Source organism: Pelecanus crispus, chromosome 1, assembly GCF_030463565.1.
Source record: "Pelecanus crispus isolate bPelCri1 chromosome 1, bPelCri1.pri, whole genome shotgun sequence".
Taxonomy (NCBI): domain Eukaryota; kingdom Metazoa; phylum Chordata; class Aves; order Pelecaniformes; family Pelecanidae; genus Pelecanus; species Pelecanus crispus.
In genome coordinates, this window is record NC_134643.1 from 50,091,088 (window position 1) to 50,106,939 (window position 15,852).

Consider the following 15,852-nt stretch of genomic DNA (forward strand, 5'->3'; position numbering starts at 1 on the left):
AATTTGCTGGTACTGAGTCCAAAAGAAGCAAACCCACTGTCTTTATCCAGGTCTGTGATTACCAACAGATCAAAGACCTGTCTGACAAAAATTGTGACTTCTAGGCAGACACCCAAGATATGAAAACAGCTAGGAACTTCTACTGGGAATGAATCAATCCTCATCATTATCGTAGGTAGAAGACGCAAGGAACAGAATCATCTGACATTCACTTTGGAACAATAAAGGTTCCTTTCCATGTTTCTTGAATAACAGTAACTCACATTTGCAAGAATACATTAGAAAGTCTATTTTTCCTTTTTTCTCCCAAGTAATGGCACTCACACTCACGGCTCTTGGGCCTGATTCATCACTGTGTTACTTCAGCTTTATTTCAGGGACTCCATTTATAGTGCTGCAACAACATGAACTAGGAGTCCTGTCTGTGATGCTCTCAAAAGCAAAAGGGTAGGATGGACTTTTAAGTGGCTCATGACTTAACACTGAGTTGCCTAAGTTCCCTGTTTGATGGTTCTCTGTGGGACCAGCTCCCCAGGGTGTGTGGGCTCTGTACTTCCCAAACAAACTACTTCTTCCTCCCTTATGCTGAGCAGCCAAAACACAAGGGCATTTAGCTTATTAGATAATTCAGAAAATTCTAGTAATGTGAGAAATTGTCCTGCCCAAGAATTTCTAACTTCTTCAATCATTAGTTGATATTATAAATTACTATGCAGCCTGCAGTGTGCAATGTGTTTTCACAGCCAAAAGAATGCCCCAGTGTCTGATTTTGCCAATAGTTAAGCATGTGAATTATTTTACTGACAGGAATAAGCTCATTGAACTCTGCAATAAGACTCAGCAATCCAAGGATGTAGATAAGAACTGTCATTCCGGAATACAGCAACATGCACATTATTTAAGTCAAACTACACACTGTACCTGGCTGTGCAGGACTCAGAAAAAAGGGAAATTTTCTTTTGACCTCAGATAATTATCATATTTATTATTAACATCACAATAACATCCCATAGCTCTAACCAGCTTTCATTAGCCAAGGTACTGTATAAACATACCAGATGATTAAATCCCTGCCAAAGGAAGCCTACATACACTTTGAAGCATAAAAACCAAGAATCCTGTTAATTTTATTCCACCGTAATCGACAGGGTCTTTTAAAACCTTAATACTGTAATAACAAACTGTGGGTTTGAGTGTGATCTCTGCTAGTCTTGTGTAAAGCCATAGGAATGCCATTCATTTAGACCTTAACAGAGAGGTTGAAATATGTATTGCTGGCATGAAGTAAAAACACCATTAGAAGAATATTATTAAGGTTGCAATGTCAAGCACTTTGAAGCTTACAGAAGAACTTGTGCACCTAGCTGCCACCTGAGACACCTCAAAATGTACAAATTTAACTGCCGATGTACCCCAGAAACAGCTACGTTTTCACATCTCTTACCTTTCCAGCAACATCACCAAAGTACCCTGCTTTCTGTCAGCTGATGGGCATTTTTTCCTCTGCCTAACACCAAAACCATTCTTAGATGACTGGCCTCATCCATATTTTGCCCAGGGAAAACAGTATAGCTGTGCAACCAAACTGACCGATTTTGGGGCAGACTTACTGCACAATTCTCTACCTCGCTGACATAACATCACACATCCCCTCCCTCCTCCCAGGGTGCCGTGTCATGGCCGCTCGGTGGGGCTGGCAGCTCAACACCAGGAGCCAGCCCAGCTAAATTTTATTGCTGCTAACTTACAAAGAAAGTCCAAGATGCAGTTGCTTGGCATGTGCATATCACCATCTTCCAACTGCTCAAATCTTGGGCAAAAGGAGCTTTTCAGGGAAACAGTGCCAGGCGCATTCCCGACACACCCTGCCAGATTTCTTGTCCCTTCCTCCAGGCACAGAGCGCCGAAGATGTTTGAGGAAACAGTAACAGATTTTGTTACACAGACAAAAAACAAGGCATTTTCTTCAGAAAAAAGGGCCAAGGCTTTTAGGATGACATTTTCAGAGTGATATTCATTTCTTTTCGTCTTTATAGATCAGCCTGAGGCATTTATATTCGAGTCCAAACAAAGTCTAGCAAAGCTGTAAACATCTGAAAAGTCCTCTTTTAAGAGGAAACATTGGTCCACGTTAATAATAGATATTGTCTACTGTCTGCTCTGACAGTAATTTGCAAATATAAAAAAGCTTTTGTTCATATACCATAGTCTGCAAAATTTCACTTAAAACAAAAAACCTGGGTGAGGGATTGTAGAGGTGTGTGTGAAAGACTAATTCATTGTTCCTGTTTTGTATTTCCAGAAATCAGACACATTTTTTTCTTTATTTATAACAAAAAAAACCTGCACAGGGTCTGAGCGTTACTCAATTCCTAATGCTTAAACTGAATATCAGCTCAACGCTGGGCTTCAGCATGGGCTGAATTTCAGCCCAGATGAGAGGTGCTGCGCTACATTTCTTCACAGAGAGCAGGGTTGGCCTAGAAACCCCTCAAACAAATGAATGTGGTAGAAAAACTGACACAGAAAATGCAATTTAGTTCACTGATACCACAGGATATCCTAATCAATCGAGCAATAGATGAAGTCTCACTGATCCTGATTTTTTTTTTTAATGTGTTAGTAGGTCCCCAGGACAGTAAGATTATCATTTTTTAAAATAAGGAGAGAATTTATCTCTCACTGCATTGAGACATTTTGATTTTCTAGCTCTATGTCTAGTTCAGAATTCTATAATATTACTGTGTGCAGGGAAAAGGATCTACAAAAATCACTGATGTCCCTAATTATCTCTATATAGAGGCAGATAACATCTTCAGGGGGTTCAAGAGCGTTACAATGACCAGTCTGCAGCTTGGAGCCTCCACTGGTAGACTCTGCTGCTATGCTGATTTACATCATTTGAGTGTCCAACCTACCAAATGAACAGCTAATGTGTTTTCACAAATACTGAATACTAGTGCTTCCAGTCTGTTTTTGTAAGGACATCATTTCCCAGCAAAGGGAGATACACCACCTTTAAACTATAAAGAACTTTTGCCCTGAGTAAACCAAGTGTCAGCCATCAATATGTTTTTCAGATGGCTTCACTTGCAGATGGGAATTTATTTCCTACCGAGTCGAGGTCAGCAGGAAAAAAAGATGAAAAAAAAGAGACTTCCGTAATGCCCCAAAACATGGCTCTAACAGAAAAACAGAGAAGTTCATTAAAATAAAACTCTTGGAGTTAAGCAAGGACATTGCCCATTTGTGAGGTGGAAGATCTCAGTAGCAGGACTTTCCAAAACACTTGTGCCTCTGGCAAAATGAGCAAAGTGCTTCACCATGGTCTCCACGTTATGGTAAACAGACCTCCCACGTAGTAACATTTTATGTCGCTGGTATCTGCAGTGCTGGAACAGCCTAGGGATGGGAGAGCGCCAGCATTTCTGCGTGCTTCCTGCATCCTGGGGATCGCAGCTGTGAAGTAGAGCAGGGCGCACTTTCTGTTGCATCTCTCAAATATAGTCCTGAATGCAACTTCTGTCATTAAGAAATATTTCCTAAACAGACTCCATACCCCCACTTTCCATCTGATAATTATCTCCTTGTGTTTGTGGTAAGTCAACATCCTTCATCTTTGCCTTATGAGGAAAAGCTATGGCTGTGAGCACTCCAAAATTCCCTCAGCGCTTGCAGATCCCTACGATAACAAACAACAGAAAGCATCTAACACACTTTTTTCCTTTCCTTACAGAGACAAGCACTTTGCTCAAAAGAGAGCAGCTCCCATCCCAGCTTTCTGTCTGTGCTATCTACTGAGTTACAGCACATGCTTATCTCAAATTCGGCAACAAAGGAAGGAGACACATGATGCAGCACCATCCGTTTGTGGCTGTTGAGGGGAGTGGGAGGAGGGCAGATTTCGTATACCCCAATGTCACCACACATCATGAGAAAACATCAGCGGGCAGCCTTTATTTCCCTTTGTCTATGAGGTGTTTGGAGCAAACTCAGCCACCTTCCTTGAATGCAGCATCTTGCTGGCGTCCCAGGAGTCACTCGTATGCGCTACTGTGTGACGGAGGGGTCTGGACCCATACTTGTGTTCCTGGGGTAACTGAGCAATGCTGAACACGCACACTCAAGGTCTAGGGGGGCACTGAACTGAGCTTAGCAATTTGTTCCACCATCTTCACTCAGGCAAAGCTTTCAGTGATTTATAGCCGTGTGGAGAGAGGGCCTAAGCTGTAGCCTCGTTTAAATGTTCATATGCAATTGTTTTTCCTGGAGCTCTGAATAAAGTGTCATCACGCTTCTCAACAGGGAAAAGTTTTTGGATAAGCTTTTCAGAGAAGCTGAAGAAATGCTCTCCAGACATAACTGTTAAGCCTGGCTTCAGTTTTGCTAGCAGAACCACCATTGGCGGCTACTTTTTCGGTCTCTTCCCGCTTTCCTCACCACTCCCCGCTCCTCAGAAGGGAGTCAGTGCCCTGTGAGGCTGGATGGGCCCCGAGGAAAGGCTGCTTCCTCATGCCTGCCTTCCCTGCTAGCAGCAGCGGAGTGCTGGGCGCTATATAGAGAGGACCCAGGGAAGCCATGCGGAGGCAAATCTACACAGTGACAAGGAATGGAAATGCAGAATAAGGTCATCTGCTAAAAAGTGGCAAGAGGACAGCAGTGGTATTTTCTTACTTCTTCCTCTCATATACACCTTCCCTATAGCTCACTACAACTGACCAAGTCCATGAGACTTACCCTGTTTTCACTGTGAAAACAGAGGAGAAGGGAGGCTTAAGGCTGGGAGAAAGTGGAGTTGATTTCGGAAACCTAAGACAAACAGCAAAAGTAACAGGGAAAAGAGAGAGGGTAAGAAAACAAAAGAAAAGTAAGAAAGGACCATGGATCTTAGGAAAAGGCCTGTGGAAGACCAGAAAGCATGGGGGAAGAGCAGCATTAAAAAAGGGGAAGAAAGAGAAAATTATGGCAACAACAAAAAATAGAAGGAGTTGGAAGACATTTTGAAGGTGGCCATAGAGTCATTTGAAAGGGTGTGAGCGGGAAAGAGGAAATGCAAGAAGGGGAACCAGCGCAATGAGCTACACGATGTTATTGCACAGAAAATGGAAAGCAAAGTGCTAATCTGAAGCCAAACACTGAGGGGAACCTTGGCCTTACCAGAGCAAAGGGGACATGGATGCCATGGGACACAATTTCACCCTTTGTGTTAAAGGCACAGATGGGTTGTGTGAAAAGTTCTGATCACTCCTGAGGGTACAGTTTTCCTTGCTAATATCTCCATAGCTTCTGAAGGAATTCCGTACCTCACACTCCTACATTATAATATGAAGCAGGTTGCAGTTTTTTTAGCTGCAAAGGAGGGATATTCCCCCCCTTTCCCCTATACACATCAGGCCTGTCCCTACAGGCACAAAGGATTTATTCTTCCCTTTACAAATTACTTTACCAGCAAGGAACTGTAATAGCTGCCAACCCTCCCAGAAGGCTGAGACCTCTGCCCTATCCCAGCAAGGGCTGAAATGAGGGAGAGGAGAGAAGCAGCAAGTTATTTTGAAACAAGTGCTGGGGGGGGACTGCAGGAGCAAGCAGAGCCCAGCTTCAGAAAAGCTGGCAAGTGCTCACGTAGCATAAGCCATTCCTTTCACTATGCTGGGGCAGAGTTACCTGGGAACCTGTGTGGGGAGATTGAGCGTTGCTGGTGAGAGCCCTCACCGCTTTTCCCTCCAAACCGTTTGTAATTAAGAGCCAGCCCATGAATCAGTGTGAACACCCCCAGCAAAATCGGAGGTTGAACTAGGTTTTGGTTTGGCTCCAGTTCTGGTTTGGGTTTGCCTGTGACCAAAGCTGTTCTCGCCCAGTCCTGGTTCAAGTTCAGCCAAGGTTTCTGACTAACAGCCCTGGTTCAGCCCTCGCTCAAGGAAAAATCTGGAACAAGTTCTCTTCCCAACTGATGTATGTGTGTGTGTTTGAGCAAAACTGGTCATCTTTGCCTGGTTGTCCCCAAAAATGATGAATTGCAGAAGTACCCATTTGGTGTTAGCCATTCGGTGAAGCAGGAAGGAAGCAGGAAGCCCTTGTGAGCACTAACTTTTCAAAGCAGCTTGCAAAGAAAGCCAATTCCCTCCTCCCCTAGGCTACATAGCTGCACACTGCTCTTTACCTCCTCACCTGAATGGGCACCTAGTCACAATTAACATTTGCAACTCATTCAGCCGGAAATATTTGCCCGGTGCAAACAGCTGAGGCATTCGGCATCAGCCCCTTCTCTGTTGCAAGGCGTATTAAAAAGGGGGAGGGAAGAGAAGCCCTACACTTGCGGGACGGGAGAGGCCCGATTGCACTCAACAGGTTCAGTTCACGCTGTGACCCTGCCCGGCTTCCTGCTATTCAGATGTGTTACTTCCCCTTTGTGGTAATGGCCTGTGGCAGCCGGCCAGAAAACACTATTAATTTCAGAAGTGGCCTGACAACAAACCCACAGCGAAACGAGAGGAAGTGGCAGGGAGGCCATCTGTTGACTTCAGCAGAACAGTAGGGACGCAGCTATGTAGGTTCTACAAGGAAAGCAGATTAATAATCCACAAAGAGGAAACTGGCTAAAATTATCCGCAGACTGTATTAAAAAAAAAAAAAAGAAAGAGAAAGAAAAAAAACAAGGGAGTCACTTGAGCTGCAGCTGGACAGGAAATTGCTAGAGCTGCTTGCAAATCTCCACTTTGAACAGAGTAGCATAGGGAATGCCAAGAGCGGAAACCATTCAAAACTGGATTAGCACAAGCCAAGTTTAACTGCAACCCACTTCTGCTTTCACAGTTTATGCACTCAATCTAGGCCACTACTGCATGAGACACTGACTCACTTTTTTTCCCATGTTTTGTTTGCTTTTCATTTCACACACTTGCAGTTTCTAAAATTACTTGAAATGGGCTCCGGCTGCCAGTTCTGCAGAACCTCAGGCGACAGCCCCAGCTGCAGCATCAGCCCGTCACCGTGGTACTGCACACAGATTTTGGCACCACCCTACCTTGGGCCACTTCTCATCAGGAAGGATGTCAATGAAAATAAGTTGCAGCAGGAAGTTTGCAATGGCTATAATCCCCCTTTTTCCTTCTGCAGAGACAGGACTACTTGAAGGGTCCAAAGAGGATATGAGGTGACTAAGGGTATATAGAGACTTTTCCTCCTTGCCTTCACCTGCTAAGTTGCAACGTGGCTGAACAGCAACAGAAAAATCATTTACAGGCTGCAGACTGTTGATGGATCTCTGTGAAATGAGTTCCTGTCAGACAGATAAGGAGAGCGTGAACCCATCTCCTGGCATCTGTAATAGAGTGGCCAAAACTAGTAAACAAACCCAGAAAACAGCAGCTCTTTACACTAAAAAAAACCCCCACAAAACCAAACCCAACAAAAACCCAACAAAAATCCTTATGGCCCAGGGTCTAGTGCATCCCTGGGGTAGCAAAGAGATGCCAGAATATTTTGCAAATAACCTGAAGGCCTTCAAAAGCATTCCCTTCACCAAAGCAAGACAAGAGTCCAGCACGTGCACTGTTTATTCATTTAGGCACCAGTGGACCAAAGGGGAAATCAAGGCTTATTGTCTTAGGGGCTGTACAAAAGCTATTGATAGCAACAATTACCTTTAAATATAACCATATGTATATGTGCAATTAACCACACCCACACAGAGGGAAAAGGGGGAATAAACCAGCCAGGTTCTCAATAGCCAAAAATAGTTATTTATTTATTAATAATTTAAGGTTTTACATTCTTATAATAAATTCCATCTTAAAACTTTTACACCGTGAATTAGACTCTCCCTTATTGGCAACCATGTGCAGGTTCACTGTGCGTACACACAGGTACAAATGCTCGCACATACTTCCAGTTTTATACAAAAAAAAGAAAAAAAGAAAGACGCAAAATATTGCATTTGAGGTGAAGCTCCCTGAAGAATTTGTACAGAGGTAATGTACTGTTTAGCACATCTGAAAGTTTTAAAAAGTGATCAAAAATCTTTCGCATTCAAAGACAAACCTCCTCCCAGATGATCTATTTACAAAAGGTAAGGCAAAAAATTAATTTAATTTAAAAAAAAATATATATATCATGTGGAAACTACATCAAGAGCGTGAGAAAAAAAAAATCACCACAAGGAAAAGAAAGATATATGAAAGAAGAGACTGTATTTGCTCACAAAACATGATTTGCAAACTTCTCACCATTGCCACTTCTCCCTCATGGAAAGCTTGCTTCAGTTGAACAATAAAATTAAGCATGCTGCAAATATATTCTTTGCAATTAAAAAAAAAAAAGAACAAACAAACAAAGCAGAATTTATGAAGAGAACAAAAACACAGATGTCCCTTGGATTGATTTCTTGAATACATGTGAATTCCAAAAAAATTGCAAATCCAATTAAGGTTAAATATTTACATTGATCAAGTAGAATACTACCGAGCTCCCGGCAAACAAGTACTCCAAATACACTAAGCTGAAATCTCTTTCTTTGGCTCCTCTAAACAAAACAAACAAACAAACAAAAATAACCAGTCTTCACTGAAGACAGAGATGTGTGTCACAGATCCGAAAGCAGAGAGGGAAGCAGGACAGTTCCAGTCTCTAGAGAACACGTGCTCAGCCTGTCCAGCCTTACCCTAACTCCCTGGAAGTCCTCGGACCCAAGCCGCTGTGCAAGCAGGGATGAGCGTGCTGCCCACCTGCTGCCTGGTCACCGCGGTCCTTCCCAAAGAGCTCACCGTGTTCCCTCCCTTCGCAATAGCCGATTCCATACTGTGTAACCTTTCCTAGCCTGCGCTGGCAGCCGCTTTTCGATCGCAGAGGCCAGAAAAAGAGAAAGCTGCGTTTTCCTTATCACTGCCAAAGAGAAACCATTGAGGAGTGATCCCATGAAACAGACAGGAGAAGGGAGGCAGTGGGAGCTCACGTGGACTGCAGGGAATCCACCTGGAAGACGTTCTGGTTGGAAGGGGTGGTGAAGTACAGCTGCTGGTTCGGCACTCGATTGTCACAGGGGCTGCTCAGCCCCAGAGTCCGCTCAAAGTCCAGCAGCTGACCCATGAAGTTGAAGTTGGGTGAAATGTTGGACTTCTTCATCTTGACGATATCGTAGGCATCGTTCATGGACAAGTTGAGCTTCTGCATGAGGTAGGCCACCGTCACTGTGACCGAGCGGCTGATCCCTGCTAAGCAATGCACTAGGACACCACAGTTCTTCCCCCGTGCTTCATCTGTACAGAGACAAAGAGGCGGAGAGGGACACATAAGACCGGGGGTTGGTAACTGATCTCTCAACACAAGTGAGATTAGTACACAAGTAGGAAGAAAGGACGATTCTGATCCCAGTGGCCAGCAGTGCAACGCAAGAGTTAACTTCACTGGCTTAAAACCAGGACAAGAGGAGAATCCACCCCCCTACATATATGCACCCGAGTCCAAGAGCTGAGAAAACCAAGAGTGAGACAAAGGGAGCAGGGTACGCTGCATGACACCGTTTTAAAAGTCAGTTTTAAAAGACACGCTTTTGCCTGGAGATTTGCCTCAAATTCTTCCAGTCCCCTTGCCCCAGCATGGAAATCCCGCAATATGTCACTGAATGCCTTTTATACAGACCAGCAGACTGCAAAGGTCTATTAAATTATTCTCCAACTGTTGTGCAGCTAACAATGGAGGTATTCAGGCATTTTAAAAGAATGAGGGAAGTCACAGGGGACAGCCCATTAGGAGGAACAGGATGTCAACATTGGTTGAAAATGGGTTCCTTTGTAATAGGAAATGCATTACAATGCCTGGAGATTAGTTTCTTTGTGGCTTCCAGCCCACATTTCTTCCTGCTGGGTTCAGATTACCTACACTCTCCACTATTACCGGTATCATTCAACCGGATTACAGCACAGCTTCCCAACAGATAATGCGATGCCCACCCCACCGCACCCCGATGGGGTGATTTGAGTTCTCCCCGAAACGAAGGAGACTGCAAATTTTAACCAGAACTCCTTGAGCCCAAAGGGACGTGTTTCCAAAGCTGACGGATAACGTCTGAGGGCTGGCTAACCGAGGCACCGAGCCCGAGAGGTATATCATTATTACCCCGAGATTTAATTAAAGCTCTGACTATACATTTGCCAGGGATACCGCTTATGAATAACTTGTATTTAAAAGCTAAAGTTAGCTTCCCAGATCATTTCTTTTTATTATACTGCACTTCAGTAACCTCAAGAAGTAAAAAAAAACCAAAACCCAAACCAACAAAAAAAAAAAAAAGGACGAATAAGCCATCAACGCCGGGCTCATTTACCTCCCCCCCCGCCCCCCGCCAGTAAGAGATTTAAAAAGATCCCCCATCCTGCGCACTGCTCAGTCCCCAGCTCTGACACAAACGGCTCTGGGAGGAATCCCACAGCCGGCCACACTAGGTATGCCTTTGCAACCTGCAAACGTCGCTTACAATTCACCGGGGCTCCTCAATAACCCCCCAAACAGTCCCCACCCGCCCCTCAACTGAAGCCGGCTTTAAAACCAGAAAGCGGAGCATCCCCCAGAGACTGCCAGAAACGCTGCTACCGCTTGTTACCCGAAGTCTCCTGAATTCTGCAGATGAAACTGAATTCTGCCGCTTGACATATAGCTGTTAGCAAATAACCGGGTCTCACCTATAAATGAGATGGCCTCAGGAAAGAACTGAGACAGATTTTGGCTCCAGTGGTCAGAGATCGGGATCTGCTTGTACTTGAATTCGCCGGCGTTTTCAAAGAGATTAGGCAGGTTAGGGGTAACATTCAAGATGTATTTAATGCCAAACTCTTCTAAAACGTCCAGGTTAGTGGAGTCCTTGGCACAGCCTAAGTAGAGGTAGGGTAAAATCTCCACCGGGAAGGAAGGCTGGTTGTTGGAGAGAGGGCTGCCATCGGAATCGGTGGCACTATTGGGGTCTCTGTCAATGTCAGATTCAATGTCTGATGAGGAATCGGAGCTGATTCGGAGGCCTCCCAAACCCAGGACTGGCAAAGGAGGAGAGCTGCTGCTACACGAACTGTCTAGGTTAGTTTCGCAGTGCAGGGCGAACTCGGCCTGGAACTTGCTGAAACCACCTGGGGAGAAAAGGAAAGGGGGAGGAAAAAAAAAAAAAATATGCAACCTGATGTAAGACGGCAAGCCGACTGACTTCCCTGGTACAGCCCTGTCCGCACAGGGGCATCTGTTTCCCACCCTCTCGAGCCCCGGGAAAGAGAGAGGGGGGGTGGGGGGGGGGGGGGAAAAGTCCCACTCTCACGCAGGCGGACTAACCTAAAAGAAGGTTTAAGAAAATCGCCCGCTGCGGCGGAGGGCTCAGCACATTCAAGATTAAAGCTCCGTGCCGCTTCGCCCTGCGGGGACCTCTGGAGAGATGGCTCGGCGGCAGTTCCTTCTGCCCCCCCGGCTCCTGCCGGGATCCCCGTTAGCCCTGTCCCCCCCCACGCTGCTACGGCGATCCCAGCCCTCAGGGTGTCTCTTCACAAAGCGAGGACAGGGATGCTGGCGGGGGGAGAGGGCAGGGGGAAGAGCCCCCCGCCCAGGCCGGTGTCCTCCCGGAGCGCCGGTATGCAATGCCCCGGGGACGCTGCGGCAGCCCCCCCCGCCCTTCCCCGGGCAGAGCCGCACCGCCGAGCCGCGGGGCTCGCCTCCCCGTCACCCGCAGCCCCGGGGCCCCAGGCGGGCAGGCAGCGATCTCTCCCCGCAAGCCCGGGCGGCCCTTCTCACCTTCCAGATAAAACGCCTTGCAGCCTTCGTCTTTGAGCCGCTTGAGGAGCAGCCCCAGCACGGACTCGCCGCCCGTGTTCTCGTTCCAGTCGCGGCTGTGCTCGTCGTACAGCACCACCGTGTCGGTGCCGCACCGGCGGGCAAAGCGCTCCCGGTCCTCCTCGCTGCTAGCGACGAGGGAGCGCAGGGGCAGGTTGCCCTTCTGCAGCCGCCGCAGCATGATGCCGGGGATGGCCACGTTGATGGCCGACTCGATGTGGGACGACTCGTACAACTCCTGCGGCCGACAGTCCATCAGCAGCAGCCGCTCGTTGCCCATCTCCAGCTGCTCGTTCAGCCACGCCACGGATTTACTAATCGCCATTTCCGACGCGAAAGGGACGGGTCTGAACGTATCTAGCATGAGGAAGGACGGGGGGAGCGGAGCGTGCTCTGGAAGCGCCCGTCTCTCTCACAGAGGCATGCGGCGGGCTCGGCGGGCGGGCTGCACCCCTCCAACTCCGCACAACTTATCTCCCTCCGCCCCAGGAAAATGAATCACGCAGCCCCCCCGCGCCGCCTCCCCCGCGCCGGGCGGCGGTGGAGTCACGGGGAGGGAGAAGCAGCCTTGGGGCCCCGGCGTGTGTGTGTAAGTGCGAGCGTGTGTGTAAGTGCGTGTGTGCGTGTGTGTGTGTGCCTGCGTGCGCGCAGCCAGCCTGCCCGGTCTCCTCTTTTTTTTTTTTTCTTTTTTTTTTTGTCAATGAATCCCTGAATGAACCTGCCTAATCGCCGCCGCAGCCCGAGCCCTTGGGGCTTTTCCTCCGCCCCGAGTGAATGAAATCCAATTAACGCGCCGCCGAGCGGGGCTGCCCCGCTCAGCGCGGAAACACCGCGGCGGTGCCGGTGCCGCTGCCGGTGCCGCTGCCGGTGCCGGTGCCGCCGCCGCCCCGTCCCCGCCCGCAGCGCCCCGCGGCCGCGGCCCCGCGCAGCCCGGCGGCTCCTCAATGGGTACGGCCGCGGGACGCCTCAATGGGGACATTCTGCGGCGCAGCCAATGGGGGCGCGCGGAAGGGGCTGTTGCCGCGGCGACGGGCCGGCTGGAACAGGTTGCGTTGATGAATCGTTAATGAGTTTGTCATTCACAAAAACGGAAAGGAATTTCCGCTCCGGATAAGCCGAGTGCAAACAAGCGGCAGCCGCGGCGCGGCGGGCGGGGGCGGCGGGGGCAGGTGAGGGGGCGCGGCACCCCCCCCCCCGCCCCCCCCGCCCTCCCCTCCCCGGGCGCTGCCGCCGCCACCAGCCGCGGGGCGGCCGCCGCCGGCGGAACAAAAGGCACCTTTCCTCTCCCTCCATGTTTTCTCTCCCTAAATCCGACGCCCGCGGGGGGCCGGCCGCGTCCCCCCGCTAAATCCCCAGCGCTGATCCCGGCCCGGTTTTTCATTAGGGCGTTCCGGGAATCCCATTTTTAGGGAGGCGGGTGGCCTCTGTCCTCAGCTGATCCCTACGCGGGCGAAGGGTAAACCCCGCGCTAATCTCTCCCTACGCGGCCCGGCTTTATTCGCCGCACGAAGCGCAGCCGGGGAGCCGGCGCCGCCTGGGGAGCAGCCAGCGGGCGCTGCTAAAGCCCGGGGGGGTCACCCCGAAAACGTGACCGGGGAAAGCGGCCCGCCCGGGCGCGGCCGGCCCCTCTAGGTAGCCGGTAATTGAACGGCGCTCGCCCGGCTGCGGCGCGGGGTCGCCGCCAGCGCGGAGCCCGCAGCCACCCCCGGCGGCGCGGGGAGCGCCCGGCCCGGCCCGGCCCCTCGGGGCCCCTCGCACCTGGCGGCCCCCGCACCGGCTCCTCCCGCGGGTGCGGCCCCGCCGCCGCCGCCGCCGTCCAGCGCTTCCCTCCGGCCCCGGCCGGGCGGAAGGGCACTGCGGGCCCCGCCGCACCGGGAGGCGGGGAGGGGGGGGCTGCGGGGCCCGGCGGAGCGGCGCCGGGGTAGCTGGGGCCGGGGGGGGACCGGGCGGAGCGGCGGCGGGGGCGGTGGAGCGGGGCCGCAGGCTGAGCCGGGCGGGGTTGTTCCGAGGTGCGGGTTAGCAAATGGGTGAGTGAAAAGCGAGGAGCGAAAATAAATCGGGAGAAGCCTGGCCTAAATGCTAATCCCGTCGCCAGCATCTGCTTGGGAGTAAAATTGTTCTGAAGAGGCTAATCTCGTTTACGCTGCTATTGTGCTTCAGGGCTCATTATTTTTAACCCCAGCTGAAGGAGGTTCCTTAGGTAGCGAGGGGCCGGAGAGCGTCGACCCTGGGAGCAGATAGTGGCATAGACAGTCCTGTGCGTTCTGCGCAGAAAACATCCGTGATGTTAATTAAAGTTGGCACATCAGTCGCTGCAGTTTCAAGCAAGGCTGACGCCCAGATGGCATTAACGACATCCTCCCCAGCAGCGATTTGGAGAGGATCCCTGCTTGCTACCTTTTTCAAAGGCTTGGAAGTGGGACTGAAGTGTTACACGAACCTCGCCCTGCCCGTAAGCAGGGGGATTTGGCCAGCCTGATGCGCGAGTCGCTGGCCACGCACCACATACCTTGGCCCACTGCTCAGTGGGGGCAAATTATCCAGCCCACCTTGCCCACCATGGTCCTGCCCTCTCTCTTTAAATAGTTTCCAGGTGCTTCACTTGCTGTTCAGCTCTGTGTGTTCAGGGTACGGTGTTTAAATGTTCAGAGCAGTGACGGATCAAAGCGGTAGCCTTTGATTTTTATTTATTTATTTGTTGATATTTCTCCCCCCGCCCCGGCACTATATATAAGTCTTTTGTTTTCACTCATGTCGGGGCTCAGGCAGGACAGCAAATTCTTTGGGGCTGGCACTGTTGGTTACTCTGCATTAGTATGACAAACAACACAGTCCTGGTAAAATGATTAATCAGGTCATAATTTAAGTACTACTGTCGCCCCCCCCCCCCCCTTAAAATTGGCACCATGTTTATTCTTTATCCTTCTCAAGTGTATCAGATCAACTTTTGTTCAGATTTTACAAACTAATATAACCCAAACCTCAACCTTACTAACCATGGATTTCAGGCTTAAGAAATGAAAGTTCTGGAAATGGAAGTTCTGCAAAGCATGAGCAATTGAAATAGAAATTCTCAAATCACCTCAGCTGTAGTTATCTCTTAAGGCACAGTCTAATGCGATGCTTGTCTTACAACCATCTCAAACGTTTATTACTCATTTGTTCTAATAATAAGCTGTATATTCTCTGTTAACCTTCATCCCAACGGGAGCCACAGCCAGAAGAATCCTCAAATGATCAATTGTCACCTAAGGGCTCAACTTAGAAAACAAGCAGAAGGACTCATATTAAACTATCGTGAATGTAACCTGAAAGTTAAAGACAGGGACAATTTCAATATGACATCGTGACAATTCCTAGCAAGCTTGACACAATGATAAATACAATTTGTTCCCTGTAATCTGTGTTGTTATTAATTAACATGGTTCTTTGGCGTTACATTGTACTTTGATTACATTTTTAAAAACGAAGATGCACAGAAAAAACATCAGCACATTGAAGAGTTGGGATTCGAAGAAAACAGAAGCAGCCCCAGATTACTTCCATCAAGCGCTTCCATATTCATATAAGGTAAACTTGCCTCTCTGATGACTAAAATATTTTAGGAAGAAAATATGGTCTGATTATCATCTTCAGGGCATTTTCAGTGACGTTTTATGGCAGTGGTTTAAAATAAAAATCTTAGTCATTCAACATTTTAACTGAAAGCTACATATTATGCAAGCAGTTTATCAAACCCATTAGGATACCTGCCTAGTAGTAATGCAACAATAAATAATGATGGCATTTAAAGAGATTTTTATCATTAGTACTGTCAGATCTGATTGAAAAGTTATGAGCATTAACGTTAAGTATATGAAGGCAATAAAATGTTAGATGAAGTGTGCTCAAGAGAGTTGTATTTCCCAAGTGGAGCTGGGGGCAGAGACTTGTAATGATGATGGCTACAGCCAGCTCACTGCATGGCAGCAGTCTGAGGGTGGCATTTGGCAAGTTGGGAGCCAGGCACGAGATTTTGCACTGCAGCAGAGTTAAGCAAGTAAAGTACAA

General features: G+C 48.6%; 1 protein-coding gene across 2 annotated transcripts; it reads right to left on the reverse strand.

Annotated features, from left to right (window-relative positions):
- Positions 1 to 8,946: 8,946 nt before the first annotated feature.
- Positions 8,947 to 12,166, reverse strand: DUSP6 (dual specificity phosphatase 6). Of its 2 annotated transcripts, XM_075725501.1 has the most exons (3): positions 11,764 to 12,166; positions 10,677 to 11,114; positions 8,947 to 9,254 (listed from the first exon to the last, which is right to left on the reverse strand). In XM_075725501.1, exons 1-3 carry the CDS (start codon positions 12,164 to 12,166, stop codon positions 8,947 to 8,949), a joined length of 1,149 nt encoding a protein of 382 aa, XP_075581616.1. The 2 variants fall into 2 exon arrangements, with proteins under 2 accessions (XP_075581616.1, XP_075581617.1); XM_075725502.1 differs by lacking the exon at positions 10,677 to 11,114.
- Positions 12,167 to 15,852: the final 3,686 nt, after the last annotated feature.

Bases quoted from the DNA above. Each gene is read 5' to 3' on its own strand.
- DUSP6 (XM_075725501.1), bottom strand. From the start codon at position 12,166: ATGCTAGATACGTTCAGACCCGTCCCTTTCGCGTCGGAAATGGCGATT. The intron at 11,115-11,763 runs GTGAGAAGGGCC...TTTTCTCCCCAG, and splicing joins CAAGGCGTTTTATCTGGAAG to GTGGTTTCAGCAAGTTCCAG. The intron at 9,255-10,676 runs GTGAGACCCGGT...GTCTCTGTACAG, and splicing joins TGAGGCCATCTCATTTATAG to ATGAAGCACGGGGGAAGAAC.